This window comes from Branchiostoma lanceolatum, chromosome 3 (assembly GCF_035083965.1).
Source record: "Branchiostoma lanceolatum isolate klBraLanc5 chromosome 3, klBraLanc5.hap2, whole genome shotgun sequence".
Lineage (NCBI taxonomy): Eukaryota > Metazoa > Chordata > Leptocardii > Amphioxiformes > Branchiostomatidae > Branchiostoma > Branchiostoma lanceolatum.
The window spans coordinates 33354144-33370923 of NC_089724.1; the positions used below are offsets into that span (position 1 = coordinate 33354144).

Consider the following 16780-nt stretch of genomic DNA (forward strand, 5'->3'; position numbering starts at 1 on the left):
TAAGAAAAGAAGGGTTTATTTTTCCCGGCGGCGGTAGCGCACAGCGGCCTTGGTTACCACGTAAACAAGTGTCGTCACCACCCAAAGAACAAAACAGATTCAGTGGCACAGATTTGAAAGATTCTGACGTTCAGTAGGAGTTTTGGGACGTTTTAAAGCGAAATTTCAGCCTATAAACACACAAGATGAGTGACGTAAGTATCATTATAATCTCATGCCTGGATATATTTTCCCTATATTCGTTAAGTCGTTGCTAAATATGCTAAAGTTTACTGCAAAACTTGTATGGGGAGGGGGGCGTTCTGTTATCTTCTGAACTAAATTAGAAATCTAGTTTCTTATTCTTGAACAACACCTTTGCAGAAATGTTGGCTTTAAAATACCTTAAGTATCTTCTGCTGTAGCCTTTTGAAAGGGGCTGATTTTAGCACAGACAAAGTTGTATTTAGAACTGTCGTCTCGGGTATATATCATTTGAATTGAAGGACGACAGAAGATAATAATTTTCTACAACCTCGTTGCTTGTTAGGAAATATAAAAAAATAATCGCAATCAAGATATTGATATTTTGGAGTGATGATGAGTTATTATGAATGGCTAAAGAAAGTACCTTTTCCTTAAAACAAAGAAAAATCAAATGTAATGATTCTGAAGTGATTCATGTTAAATGTAAGTAGCTGGTGTAACATTTTTTGATGTTTTGTTTGTCTATCACACCTGTAGGAAGCAGATAAAGGAGAGAAGTCGGAGAAGCCAGCGTTGGAGGAGAATGCCTTCGAGGCTCTGGAGAGAGACTTTCAGGAGGTAAACACTTTATTTCTTTACAAACCCGTTTACTTGAAAGTTCATCAGATTAGTTTAACTTAAAGGCATCACATAACTTAGAATAACAACTTTTAAGACATATATACTGCGGTGAAATCCCAAATTGTATGATTTGGAATTACTTTTTTTATTGATTTGTATGAAGAATCTCACATATATTCATTATGATACTGATAGTTCAAACATAATTATCAAGTCAAGTAAAGAAAGTAATATCAGATTTAGTAAAGAAGATAAACGTAAACCATTACAAACGTTGTTAGACTTACGGTCTAAACCAGCTGTCACTGCATAGAATACTGTTTTGTGACTACTTATATCACTGTATGTTGTAAATGCCTGTAAATTCGTGGGGATTTAATTTCGCATTGGGGAGAAAATGAAGGGGTCTACAATGGTTCTTAGTTTGCAGTTGAAGCAAGAAAGGAGACTGGCATAAGACAGAACAAGCATTTAACTTACTGTAAATGCAGAAACGTTCGCGGTGGTTTTATGTTCCCGGTTTTAGCTGTGAAATTTCTGCGCAAACTTAAAACCACCACGGAACCTTTGCCCACCTATAACTTAAGCGCTACTATTGTTTCAAACGCGATCTTAAAACCACCGCAAACACACCATTTGCTCGCTACCGCGAAATGAAAACCATGGAAACTTAAATGCATTTACAGTAACTAAGAATTTAAGTTTCAACACATTAACAGTATCACAGAATTGTGCATTAGATAATGACATCAAGTGCATCATTCTAACTCAGTAACTGTTGTCTCCATTTCTATTCAGGTTCTCAACGAACTTATGGGCGACAAGAGTCTGGAGAAGTTTCGCGTTGAGTACGAGAAGCTTCACCGCGCCCTGAAGAAGTCTCACGAGAGCGAGAAGCGACTCATGCAGAAATGCCGCGAGCTCAACGCCGAGATTGTGGCCAACTCCGCCAAGGTGTCCACTGCCCTGAAACTGTCCCGAGAGGATCAGGACACCATCGCTTCACTCAAGAAGGTAGATATGGAACCAACTTTAAATCAGAAGTTTTGGTCTAAAATATGCAAATGATATGCAAAGTGGATACTTCAACTGCATTGTTGTAGCCGTCATGTTGTTTGGAAATTAACATGTAATCACAGAGAGGATCAGGACTTCTCTGAAGAAGGTAACTACAGCAACAGCCCTGAGGACAGGATCGTTGGTCCTGAATATTCAAATTTTTAGATTGATAATGCAAATTGATGCTTGAACTGTATCATGTATATATCAAGAATTTTGGTTGGTAAACTTGCATTGCTGTAATTATAGAGAGGATATATATGTTTGAGAGGATCAGGACACCATTGCTTCACTGAAGAAGCTAGGTAACTACATATGGCAACAACATTCAGTCAGAGATTTTGGTCACAGATATGCAAATAACATGCAAATGAGATGCTAAAACTGCATTTACCAGTCATGTTGGTTTTGAAAAATTCTAAACATGTTATGCTAGCCTAGTGTTTTTAATGTGAAAATAAAACAACTGGACCATTTCTTTCCTGCAGGAAATCGAGAAAGCGTGGAAGATGGTGGACGCGGCGCATGAGAAGGAGCAGAGGGCGCGGGAAACCATCCAGTCGCTGAAACAGGAGATCTCCAACCTGACCAAACTGGTGGAACAGGGCGCGGGCCTCACCATGGGACAGGAGCACAAGTAGGTCGCTCTTTCACAGTTATAGAGTTACAGGTTCAACGATAAGAAAAACTCATTTTACACACTCAGGTGACGCCATCTAGGACAACTGACACTTTCAAATTGCCCACTCGTTTCTGTTACTAGATAGGAGTCAGACAGTTCCAGTCTGCAGTACCTTCTTGGATTGCTAGGTGGCGCTGCAGTACTGCCAAGTTGCAGAATTTCAATGAAAACATATCCTGACACTTCCTGACATGAATGGTTCTCAATAACAACATATTGCTAATTCCTTTGGCCAAAGTCTAATGTATTTAACACATTAAATTTTAGGTACTGAGTATGTTTATAGTACAAGACGTGTATGTACACTGTATGTGATACATGAATGTATAGTGATCATTGCATAGACATCAAATGTATGGCAGTAACTTAAATCCAGTTGGAGTTATGCTAACAAAACCATTACACTTGTTACTTCCAGTGTTAACGAGCTGCTGAAGATTAAGGAGGACCTGACGAAGGAGCGTGACCAGCAGCTGGAGGAGATCGTGAAGCTACGCGAGAGTCTGGCAAAGGCCGGCGAGACCGCCATGAAGGCAGAACAGGACCGAGCCGATGCCGAGGCCAAAATCACTGAGGTACGTTTTTCACACCCTCATTGAATCAGGACCCCTATCGCTCCACGTTAGATCACTCGCGTAGGGGCCCAGATCTTCAGCGCCAGTAAACAGCTTCAGCCAATCAGAGTGTTTGCTTAACCTCATCTGAAGCAAAAGCGCAAAGAATGCTGGGAAGCTATCAACCAATCAGGTTACGTCTCACATCGTTTCTTTAGGTTCAGAGCAAATTAACCGCCAAATAAGAATAGCTCATTAATTATTCATGAGCAACTGTCAGTAACGGCGCCAGAACCATGTCTACCGGCGCTGAAGATCAGGGCCCCTATGCGAGCGATCTAACATGGAGCGATAGGGGTCCTGATTTAATGAGGGTGCGTTTCAAGGCATGACCTCATTGGAGGTGAAGCATGATGCTTTTTCAAGAAGCTAGTGGTAGTGCAATGCGGCTTCACTATTGCTCGCATTTTTGGCCAAGCACACCGGGTCACCCCTACATTTCTCAATAAATGTGTTGGGTTCTTTTATGTGCAGAGACTAATGCCTGAAGCTCCCTCATACACAGGGCCGCCGGCTTTACGTCCCCTTCCGAAATGACGAATGCAATCCCTTACAACATGTCCGAGCTGGAGTCGACCCCTAGGACTGAACTTGCTATCTATCAATCATGCAACTTTTTCAGTAGTTTTATTTGTGCGTTTTTCGCTTGACTTCTTGACCATGTATTCCAACATCGCAAATATGCATTTCCAATTGCAATGTATTACCACTGTACTGCAAAATTGTTTCAACCGTGAACTTAAAACACTATAAAAACCTACTTTCCCCTCCTTTAGTGCCTATGATACGGTCTAAAAATACACTAGTGCTCTAGATTAATTTGTTCCAGGACAGGTATCTATAGCAGTATACAGTAACAATACATGTACGAAGTAAACAGTTCTATAACTAATAGCCGCCCAACCGCTGGAAATGAATAGAAAAAACACATTTTCATATTTAAAAAAATATTTGTATGTCATGCCACATCTACTAGTATTTTTGTCCTGAGTTTATGCAAATTTTTCAAAATATACTAAATGAGACCTAACACCCTATTGGTTCTTGTTTCACAGCTGAACCAAGACATCCAGATGAGGACCAATGAGGCGCAGCGTGAGCAGCGTAAGAAGGAGAAGATGGAGCGCGAGCTGAAGAACTCCCGGCAGGAGCTTGAGACCAAACAGAAGGACATGCAGACCAAGGAGCAGCAACTACAGAGGAACAAGGAAGACCTGACAAGGTTCGAGCAGCAACTCAAGGAACAGAGGGTAAGGAACAGAAGTGAATGGGGGTTCAGGTTTTAATCCCACTTCTGACACCATGTTACGTTGTCTACATCAAGGTCAAGATCACTGAAAGGCGGGAGATGGAGACATGCCTTTTATTGTTTTAATTATTGTGCACAGGCATGTATTCTATTACTAATTGCGTTCTTTACTACATGGAGATATGGTGATCTGCTGTAGATATGATGTACTAGTATGTCAGCTGTATTCCAATTCCATTACAATTCAGAAGATTGCAGCCATTTTTGATATGGCCCTCTTTAATTTTGACTGAGCAATCGCATGACATGAGCTATATTTAAAAAATGGCCAGGAAGTTTGATCAGGCTCCCATTATCAGTGATACATTTGTAGTTCTTATGCCTGCCTAAGTGTACATGTGTACTTCCTTTCTTAAATAAGTTTTTATGTTTTTAAGACTGCATTAATTTGTTAATTTTGATCATAGACATTGCAATCCTATGTTCGTTAGTTTCCAGTCTATTCCTCTATGAAATATACATAATGTCCCTTCGAGAGTCAATGTAATTATATGTAATTCCACAGATTCAGAATGAGAGGCTGGTGAAAGAGTCTGACGTGCTGAACCAGCGCTTCACCAAGCTGCAGAACGATTACGAGAATCAGCTGATCAGCGCCGACCAACTGGCGCAGGAGAACCAGACCAAAGTACAGGAGCTCAAGGTACGGTAAACATCGATAAGTTATAATAATAAAGCCACGGTCTCAGTTTGGAGATTTTTTTAAGGTAGGGAGTGATCAGAAAGGAGCAAGGGCCTCTCCACACATCGTTTGCCAGACAATCTAATGTTTCCGAAGGAAAGGGGTGCTGTTAATGTTTTATGCGGAAATTATATTCTATATTACATTCAAGCAATTTTTCATCCTAAACTGCTGTTTTGGGGTCATTATTTATAGGGCTTTTCATGAATAAAAACGATTATACAATTATACTTTTTAGATGTACTGATAGCCCAAAATCTGGAGCCAAAACTAAGGAGAAACCCTTTGATTTCAGACTTTTCTTAGGGACTATATGGCCATTGGGTCAGATTTAATTCCGAAACAAAACGCTGAAGGGAAAGAGTAAACTTTAGATATACGAGAGTATATAGACTGAGATCTAGAGTAGACTTTAGATATACATAATCAAGTACATTTTAAATGGCAATGTAGTATTTCTTGTTTCCATTGGAAATATACTGAAATTCTTCTTATTCCGTAGAAAGGACTACTGTATTGAGGCTACGGTAGCATTTTTAATTGTGTTGGTCATAAAAATTTACTGTTTTTGTTTTTAGCAAAAAGAGGATGAGATCCAGGCCCTGCGTCAGGACACACTGAGGATCACGAAAGTACGGGAGGCGATCCAGCGTAAACTCAGACAGACAGAGGACCAGAAGGGAGAGGCTGAACAATCTAAGGAGACTCTGAAGAGCCAAATTGTAGGGCTGGAGAGAGGTGAGAAAAATTTACATAACATCAATTGTTTTTAATTTGATCATGAATGATTGTGAAAGTCATATTTGATTATTCTCTGGTTATTGTTTCTTAGAGTTACAAGCACATCGAATGTAAGCACACAGAGATTTACGTGTGCACACACACACAAATACACGCACACACACAATTACTCATTATATAATAGACACTTACATGTACATTACTTGTACACTTAAAAATACAAACTCAAACACACACATACACACACACATAGACAGTGTACAGACACATACACACACATACACGGACAGACACACAAACACATGAACACACATACACACACACAAACATGCACAGGCACACAAACACATGAACACACGCATACACAGAAACACACATACACACTTGAACAGGTGTAAAAAGACATATTTTTAATTAGTGCAAACTGTAATGTATTTGCTGTGTTGTTTTTCAGAACTTGAAGCCAGTAAAAAGCAGGCCGAGGCTGACAGGAAGGCCATTGATGATCTTGTCCGAGAACGGGACATCTTAAACAAGGTAAATAAAAGCATCTCATCTAATGAATGAAATGCTTTGTGAACATTTCTTTCATACAAATTTTCATTTTCATCTATTTGAATGCAGTATAATGTCTGGAGTATTCTCATTGTTCAGTAACTTTCAGAATCACTTAATTGCAAAATTTTGTACTATGTGGGTGACAAATCTTATAATGTTATACAGTCAAACTTGTCTAAGAAGACCACCCAAGGGACCGATAGAATCCGGTCGTCTTAGACATGTGGTCTTCTTACAAATAGAGACAAGTCAAGACAGAGGCACCGGTTTCAAAGTTTATGTCATGATTTATTAACAAGAATGCTAAACAAGATGCACTCAATTGTTTAACAGCTCATTTCCGTAATACTGCTTTCCACACTTATGATATTTCTTCCCTATTTTCCTGGATTATTTTGCTGAAATTAATGAAAATTGGCATATTTTTGTGGCGAGCGGCGTCACTTTTACCATCGCCATTGTCTGTAAAAACTTGAATGGAGTCGATACCACATAACAATGGGGCATTTCGCTACAATGCTACAGGATGGATGTTTCGGTTGAGTATCTGATGCCCTACTGATGTTTCAAAATCTAATTTTCATGTTAACACCAACTTCCTCTGTTTACATCGTGAATACTGGTCAGAAAACAAATTTTTTCTCTGTTTTTCTCCACAGAACATGTTGAAAGCAGCAGGACAGACCCAGAAGCAGCTGAACCTCGTCCGTCTCCACGAGCAGTCCAAGAAGAACCTGGAGCAGGAGATACAGAACTACAAGGAGGAGGCTGCAAAGCAGCGCAAGATCATCTACCAGCTGGAGAAGGAGAGGGATCGCTACATCAACGAAGCATCTGAACTCACACAGAAGGTAGGTATTCATCAACCTCAGATGGCTCTCAAACAGTTTTTGCATAATGTTGTACTTTAGCATTTCCCAGCAAATTTGTATGTGTATTTGAGGCCGGACATAGAAAACAGTGACTGTGTATTATTATAAATAACAGTCTTTATTGCACATTCGTGCCCAAAAAGGCTAAATGCAGAGATGACCACACGCCGTCTATAAGAAGCATAATGCAAAACGTGAATTGATAATTGCTACATTCTAACATTGAAAACTTAAAAACAGACAAACTGTGGACTATTGCTGAACTAATGTTAATCACCCTGTAGTTTCAATTATAAAAGGCCATTCAAATCAGCTCTATCTAATAGTTCGATACAGTTTTTCTAGTTTTTTTTCGTTCAAATTTACCGCCTACATGTATAACTTTAAACATTTAACAGTATATTCAACCAAAGTGTACATTAAGTCATGTTGTTACAAAGAGGGGATTTGTCTTCAAGTAATCTGAAGATTTGCATGACTTTTCCTCAAAGAAATGATCAGATGTGTATTGAACAGCCCCGGTGAATGAAAATGTCTTTTTGGTCTGGTCTACGACGTCCAAAGTGTTTTTGTTTCTTGATTGTTGTCAAAACAGTCGACAGGGTACGGCAGTGTGAAATGATTGGTGATTGTTTTTGTTTGGCTGATTGGTCTGCTCTCTCACTGGTCAAACTGCTTATCTATGTCATCATTGGTTGAACTGTTAATTGTGATGGACAGTCATGATTGGTCTAATAAAACCTGACTCAAAGTGAATGGTATCAGTACAACCATTATACATAAATTTAGCCATGATAATACACTGTTGTGTATCTGGCAAGCCCAGTCACATTTGGAGCTGTCCCGTTTGCCACACATTGTGTCTTTCTGTTGCAAACAAAACTTTGGAACCGTAAGACCATATACTGTTATGGACAAGGAGAATATTCCAGTTTGCAAGGTTGTTGTTTCTACCATCCTCAAGTTTATCTGTGCCTTTTTTCATGTTTTCCACAAATGTAATTGGATAGAAGTTCATGTACTGTAAAAGTTTGTGGTATAGAACTTTTTTGTGTAATTTATCATCATTATGTATGTAGCACATGAGCAGAATTTTTTTGTCACCTTACCTAATGATAGATTTTTACGTTCTTTCTACTGGAGAAAGAAAATTGTTTCCAACAAATTTTAAGCAGTTAGCTACTGCAAATTTTGCAGGACACTTAAAGAACTACTGGTATCTTTACATGACTGTGTAATAAGTAATGAGTTTGCAGAAACTTAAAAAATTAGATATTTCAAGATTTTACTTTCTGTATGCTAACATTTGCCAATTGTACTTGTTGTTTTTTTAGGTTTTGCAGCACATGGAGGACGTTAAGGTGCGTGAGATGCAGATCTTTGACTACAAGAAGAAGATCGCGGAGGCGGAGACCAAGCTGAAGCAGCAGCAGAACCTGTACGAAGCCGTACGCAGCGACAGAAACCTGTACAGCAAGAACCTCATCGAGTCACAGGTATATTCTACAATGTTGTTTACCTTTTTAGTGTTTATTCAGGGATGCCTGTCAGTAAGTAGTCATACAAATTTTACAAAATCTATGCAAGTTTTACGGAATGCATACAAAGTTACGGAATTCATTCGATCCACAGCTAAGAAACATACAAATTTTACAAAATTCGTAATCATATGATAAACTACTAATAGAAACATAGCAAGAATTTTGTGGAACTCATACAAGTTTTACAAAAGGTAAGGATTGTAACGTATCCCGTAAAACTTGTATTTGCAATATTTCTATATCTGAATGATATCGGAAGGTAACAGAAAGAAACTATAAATGTTTTATTGTTTTGCCAAATTGGTATTGATTGACACTTAGCGAAAACGCAACAGGTGTACTAGTAGATGAACTAATTGTAATAGGGTTATAGACACTGTTAGTGAAATGTCACAAAAAATTACATTCCACTAAACTTTTACTTGCTACAGTAAGAGATATCATATATCATAATGATAGCATTATTCCATTTTCACAATTTCTCATTTTCTAACATCATGGTCCCTGCCCCCCTCCCCCTTACCTCTGTAGGATGAGATCACGGAGATGAAGAGGAAGCTGAAGATCATGAACCACCAGATCGACCAGCTCAAGGAGGAGATCACGGCCAAGGAGGACGCTCTGGTCAAGGAGCACCTGGAACACGAGAGGGTCCGCAAGGAGAAAGAGGCACTCAAGGTGTGTAGTAGTACTTCCTCCTGGGATTTAAGAAAGTCTATCAAAGATTTTACATCTCGTATGGAATTATTGAAAGCAGAGTTGATTTTGCTTTCAAAATTCTATCAAACAGTCTCTTGATTGTCTGTATGATTGCAGCTGGTATTGGAAGTTTAAAAGAATATTTGTATGTACTGCAAAACTTCTTTTTTTAGTAAGCCAAGCTACTTCATTGACAAAATACTACTTTCATGGCTTGAAATCCTTTTTTTCATAATATCAAGGCTGTTTTTTTTAGTCCGAAAAAGTTGCAACTTGTCCATATCTGTCTGCAATTTCAATATCTTTTCTTCATATTGCAAATTGGAAGAAAAGATTTCAACAAAATGTTGCAAAAACCTGATGTTGCTTTTATCTGTTATGCAGAGAAGTATCCACCATAACTGTAAGATTTTCGCTATCAAAATACATAGTTACAACGCAAAATGAGAACATGAACAAAATTGATATTTGACAGACATGCAACCACTCTCCTATTGGTCGAATTATAGAAATTGTCATTGTCTCATCGGTTGATCTGTTAATTGCGATTTACAGCCATTACCTGTCTATTAAAACAAGACTCAAAGCAAAATGGTATCAGCACAACGAACTGCATTTCAAATGTGAACCTCTAGGCGGAGCTGCAGCGTATGAAGCAGCAGGCAGCTGAGAGTAAGGCGTACATCGAGGCACAAGAGGCGGAGGAACGCAAACTGCTGAAGATTATTGCTGAGGCTGATGCCGAGAGGATGCGGCAGAAGAAGGAACTGGACCAGGTTTGTTTGTTTGTTTGTTTGTTTGTTTGTTTGTTTGTTTATTAGGTAAAACTCAGACAAAGTCATGATGATGTTGTCCTAGAAAAGTTACGGGCTTTCAGTTAGATTTGTAACAAGCACAACAGTTGAAATATTTAGAATCATTCATCGCTGAGACTGATTAAACCTGGTCTTGGATAATTTGCTTGTGCTGTACTTCCTCTGTGAATCACTAGGTGGTGCATGTGTACCAGAAAAAATTCTCAAGGCATGATGATACTTCATGTGAAAATGATCTGTCAAGAACATTGTTTCCTTGATATATGAGAAACGTGATGCATGCATTCCTTGCACTTTTGTACAATCATGTACTTAATTTTCTTCATCTTGATTCTATATGATTTTTGAGGGAAAGCAGATTTAGAACAACATTTCTATAAAAAAAATGTAACATTATTCTTGTCAACTAACAAGTATGGAAAACATAATATATCTAGAACTAAAACATTATCAGAGAGTTGATCACTACTCATGCACTCCCACTAGTCTTTCTTGGTTACGCAATGGTGGCAGGAATTTTTACAAATCAATTTTCAAAACTCTAATATTTCAGACTCGATTTATTCAAGCTATGCATCTACATCAAAACAATTTGACATGTATCTAATATGTTGACCACAGGTGATCAGTGAGCGTGACATCCTGGGTACACAGCTGGTCCGCAGGAATGATGAGCTCGCCCTACTGTACGAGAAAATTAAGATCCAACAGTCAACTCTCAACAAGGGTACGGCATCGGATATATACATTATCATTTCATTCAAGATTATACATTCATAGTTCAACACACTGAAGTTGTATCCTACAAAGGAATATGATCTTCTTCTTCTTTCATACTGCTAAGCCCAATAGAAATCGGATTATCAGCAGTCACAGAAAAAAGAACAAGCTTTGTCGAAAGGTGTCGTTCAGTTTCTTGTTGAACGAAAAGAAGACAGTTTGTGCCAATGGTATTAAAAATACTATGATTGAATCTTCACGTTGATAATATTTCAATGAAGGGTATGTAAAAGTCATGTACACAAATTGTTGAGTTGATGTCTTCAGGTTTAAGTTTCAGCAGTGTTTTGATTTTTGATTTTATTAGAATTGCCAAAAAAATATACAGTGAAATACATGTGGGACACAGGCAGCTATTTGCTAGTGTCGTGACCCACACACATATACAGTATACCCGTTTTTACACTTTGGTGGAACGAGGTCTTGTAAAGTGCCTTTTTCCCAAGGGCGCAAGATCAGTGGCATCAATGGAATTCGAAACGGGATTCGAACCCGGGACCGTTGGGTTCTTGGCCGAAAACCCTGCCTCTCTACAATACGACCCCACAAACAGTGTTAAACAAATTTTAACATTGTTTATTCAAGCCTTGATCCTTGAGAAAGCCACACACAGGCGAAACATGTCGGTGTGAGCTCGAATAAAGTTCTAAACGGGAACTAGGCGGCTACCAGTGTCATTTGAATTTCTGAAGATGTGGCATGAGTGTGTACGGTTGGTTTGAGGTTGTCCTTACTATTTACCTACAAATTTTAAGATCGTTCATTATTTTTTGTGTGACCAGGTGAGATCCAGTACAGACAGAGACTGGAGGATATCCGTCTGCTGAAGCTGGAGATTAAGAAGCTTCGCCGTGAGAAGGCCATCCTCACCAAGAACTGTGCCAACGTGGACGATCTCAGGTTTGCTGCAATAATCCTGCACTTGATAGTTTTCTACAGTTTTGCCTAAATCCAGGCAAGCATGTGTTTTAAAAGAGAAGCTGAATTGGTGTGTTGTTTTGAATAGTGACCTTTTAACATTGTAAACTTAAGACACTAAACATTTGAATTCTGATTCAAACTAATATACTGTATAAATAAATTAGTACAAAGTTAAACATTTTAACCATCAAATAGAATAACGAAATCAAGCAATATCCTAAATCAAAGCATGAACATTTGTATTATCAACTTATTCATTCTACAACCAGTCACAGTGTAGGTCTCAATTATATAGAACAATTTACCACTAAAAAAGACAGTTGGCTCCATGATTAACTTACAGATAATTGACCAAACTTGTGTAGTTACAGGTTTAGGGCCTATACCTAAACCACTGTACCTGGACCGTACCTGAATTTTTGTTTAGGTACATAGGCCTAATCACAATCATTATACAAATGCAGGTTTTGGTTATAATCATCCAAGTTATGTATTTTGATAGCCATCTTCTTAAACTAATTTTCAATAGACCAATCACATTTTCCGATCCATTAAAACAAAACAAAACATAATGACTGGAAAAATTGACCAAGTTGCTTCCATATGTACTCTCTTATTGGTTACTTGGCTATTTTGAATGACAACCAGGATTGTCATCTTCGTATGAGGATTTATGTATTTGAATCTCAAAAGAAGTCTATTTGCAAGTTTTCTTCATTTTCAAATGTGAGGTTATCAATAGTGTCATCTCTGTCAAGCGATTTACCTGCAGTCTAAAAATGGTAGTGTTTTAGGTTAGAATTTTACAGGTCGGAATAGGTTTTAGGTACAAAGCTCTAATTGTGATTGTTTCTCTTTGCTGTCCGACAGACGTGAGGTGTACCACATCCAGAGGGAGCTGCTCCGTGAGCGCACACGCTGTAAGGCCCTGGAGGAGGAGCTGGAAAACCCCATGAACATCCACAGGTGGAGGAAACTGGAGGTACGAATGATGACATGTTACATGTAGTAGTTGACTAGGAAGGCTCTGAAAGGGGATGCAATCATGCGCATGGGACAAAATTAATGAAAAGATGTTCAAGGATCTTGGGAGTTGTATTTTCTGAAATGTAAGGGGAAACTTTTTGCCAAGTGCTGATCTGACAAAAAGACATCTTTATCATACAAACATATCAACACACTCTGTCACACAGACACAATTACACACTCGCATACACATGCACAAACACACACACCTTGCAACACAAACACAAACACAAAACACTACACATATAATATTATAAATACACATACATGTACAAACACACAAATACATTTAGTACATTGTACAATGTCATGCAATTACACAGACACACAAACACGTATTAAATACATGTCCACACATACACATGTACACACACATAAATACTACTCACTGTACAATCACACACACATACTTGTCCTAGCCCCTGCTGTATTCTTATCTAAGCTTGCACAACTGTGTGGCCCAAGGGCTAAGGAAAGTACAGAGATGGGCACCATCCTATTTACCATATGGTGTCGGTAGGGACATTTCTTTAAAATATACATGTAATGATATAGACCCAATATATAACATTTACCCCTCCCTCCCCCCCTACAGGGCAGTGATCCCAGCACGTACGAGATGATCCAGAAGATCCAGACCCTCCAGAAGCGTCTGATCCAGAAGACGGAGGAGGTTGTGGAGAAGGAGTTGTTGATCCAGGAGAAGGAGAAGCTGTACGTGGAGCTGAAGCACATCCTGGCGCGGCAGCCCGGCCCCGAGGTCGCAGAACAGCTTCAGATCTACCAGCAGGCTCTCAAGGAGAAGAACAAACAGCTCAAGGTGGGAAAGTGAGAGTAAAAGAAAGTGTGAAAGTGACAGAAAACCTTAAGATGTGTTTAGTTCGTAGAATGTTTTAGACATAAGTTTACCTCGGAGTCCATTGCAATTGTAACAAATACATGTGAAAGTAAAAGAAACCTCAAGATGTGTTTTGTTGGTAGAGCTTCTTATAGAGATAAGTTTACCTCGGACTAGTCGGAGTCCATTGCAATTGTAACAAATACAATTTGTTCAGTATTTGATGTACACAATTGTATTAAATCTAAAAGCGCTTTTTTTTTTACAAATTCTGTTAACTTGCTATGATCTATAATTAATTCATGGTAGGGAGTTCTTACATGCAACAAAAGCCTTTTTTGATAGATTTGAAGGTAACATAACCATACTGTAAATTGATTTGTTTTCTTGGAGACTTGATTTCAAAGTAAGTTGGGAAAGAAAGTCTCAGTATTTTAAGTTTGTGGTCGAAAAGTAGTTACTGTAGTACTATATGGAAACGCATATTTGCAGTGTCATGATTTTGTTTGTGCAAACACGTTGCCACTGTGACAAAAGAAACACGAAAATAAAACAAACACGGACATATTAAGATTTACAGTACTGTACATGTAGCTACAGTCAAACTTGCATCCAACAACCAGTCAAGGGACCAAGGAAATATGGTTGTTGACTGGAGTTGGCTGTTGGATAAAACTGGGGTCGGTTTGCTGATTTTGTGGGCATAAATGAGGCTGCATAAATACTACGCACGTATAGCACTTATCTGCCTGTTATGCATATAAAATTACAAGACAAGTGAAGAAATACAGTACATACAAGAAGAAACAAACAAAACTGTTGTTGTCTACAAGACTACAATGCACTGTCGATTACATTGCCAATAAACGTTAACATAACAAAAGATTTTTCGGGTACATGTACAAAACCTTTGTTGTACTTACAATGAATGTTTACATTGATATTCTTGTCTACATTTGTTGCTACATTTGAATTCACTTTGTTCTACTTTTGTTGCTACACTAACACAAGCTTGCCGGCGACTGTAGATTCTTTTACTGAAATGCTCGCTGGACTGATTGCCACTGTCAATCATTTTGTTGTTGAATGGAGTGTAAAATCTACACATTATGACCCCTGAGGCCCATGAGGAAGTGGTTGCTGGTTGAAGCCTGCAGTTGGTTGCTTGAAAGAGTTCACTTACTATGTAAAATCGGATGGGACTGTCTGAATGTGGTTGTTGACAAGAGTTGGTTGTAGGATAGAGTTGGTTGGATGGACAAGTTTGACTGTACTTTAATTTGTAAATTTATAATGACCTTAAAGTTTACTAACTCAAAAACTCTACAGGACTGTAAATTTGATACAATTGTAGAAATTTTGGCATTTTTTTCTACGATGTATGATTCTTGCATAACAAACAGGCATCTACAGTTATTGGTAACTAAAAGATTCAGCGTAATGGACATAATTTCTGACATGTTTTTCCTCTCTACTGTTACAGTCCATGGCATCGGAGCTGAATATGTACGACTCCCAGAACTCCGAGTACAAGTACGAGATCGAGCGCCTGGCGCGGGAACTACAGGATGTCAAGAAGAAATACTTCATGCAGAAAAAGAAAGAACAGCAACAAAAGTAAGAATTAAAAAATATACATTGTCTATAATGTAACAAATTAATTTAAAACAATGTAATTCATTCAATCATTGCACCAAAAGATTACCATATACACTTAGTTTTATTGTACATTGTATAACTGTTGTCGATATTATTTAAGTCATGGCCACTTTTGAACTAGACCATTCCTTTATCGTGATTGGTTAAAACTATAATTATCTTGATCGTGATTGGTTAAAACTATAATGACTTTGTTATCTATAGGGAGAGAGAGAGAGCTCTTCAGCAGGCCGGTGCGCCAATCATACAGCCCCAGAGAACGGACCAACCACGCTTCACGGGCGGAGGCTTCAACCTCAGACAGCCACAACAAGCCAAAACTGTTGCATAGAATTCTTAAACACTGTTCTCAATACACCGGTGTTTTCAACGTATCATTTAGACTACAGTCAAACTTGTCTATAGTGATGACCACTCATGAATTAAAAAAACAGTGGACATGTCTAGATCTTTTGGTCAATAGGGAAAATATTCTCTAATAAGGAACCATAAAAAAAGATTGGCCAAAGTGGCAAGGTGGTTCTTATAGGCAGAGGTGGTCACTAGTATACAGGTTTGACTGTATTGTTTAGTAGTTAAGGTATTTTTCGCCACTTTGTGCAGTAATTTCAACGAACTGTATACAACTCTGCTGCTCAGAATTCTTACAAACAATGCCACAGCATTCTATGCAGGGTTGTCTCTTGTACACAATGAGGAAATATTGTTTTTGTGAACATTTTAACAAATGGATACGCATATATTAGCTGAAGACTTTTCTGGCACTGCTCTTGTCAAGAAACAAAATTGATGGTTTCTTAATTTTTCTTTAAAAAAAAGTGTCCATGGACATAAGACCATATTCTGTTAGACATATAATGTATGCTATTATATGTATGACAAAGATATAGTATAATACACCAACATGCAGACATTATAGACTTCTCTGAAATTATACACATTTTGTGTTGATTCTTTTCAATCGCTTTAAAAAGATTTTTCACTTTTGAATTCTTGTACATGTTTTAAATATCATATGAATATTTAGGTGTATTGTTCTTTCACATTCTTGGTAATTCTGTTTATCTGTGAGATAGCATTTTTTCTTAATAATCTCACAATATTCCATATATATACAGCACTGTCAGATATGTGATACATTATCCCAAATAAATGTTATTTCTTTCAAAATGTTGAA

The 16780-nt window shown here is 38.1% G+C and overlaps 1 protein-coding gene across 1 annotated transcript; it reads left to right on the forward strand.

Annotated features, from left to right (window-relative positions):
* The first annotated feature begins 61 nt into the window (after positions 1 to 61).
* Positions 62 to 16780, forward strand: LOC136431495 (cilia- and flagella-associated protein 58-like). Its single transcript, XM_066422885.1, has 19 exons — positions 62 to 194; positions 724 to 804; positions 1606 to 1821; positions 2355 to 2503; positions 2967 to 3123; positions 4218 to 4412; positions 4977 to 5114; positions 5732 to 5891; positions 6349 to 6431; positions 7112 to 7303; positions 8659 to 8820; positions 9397 to 9543; positions 10200 to 10340; positions 11001 to 11106; positions 11942 to 12059; positions 12951 to 13062; positions 13702 to 13926; positions 15428 to 15561; positions 15808 to 16780. The coding sequence occupies exons 1-19, from the start codon at positions 186 to 188 to the stop codon at positions 15932 to 15934; spliced, it is 2652 nt and encodes an 883-aa protein (XP_066278982.1). The 5' UTR covers positions 62 to 185; the 3' UTR covers positions 15935 to 16780.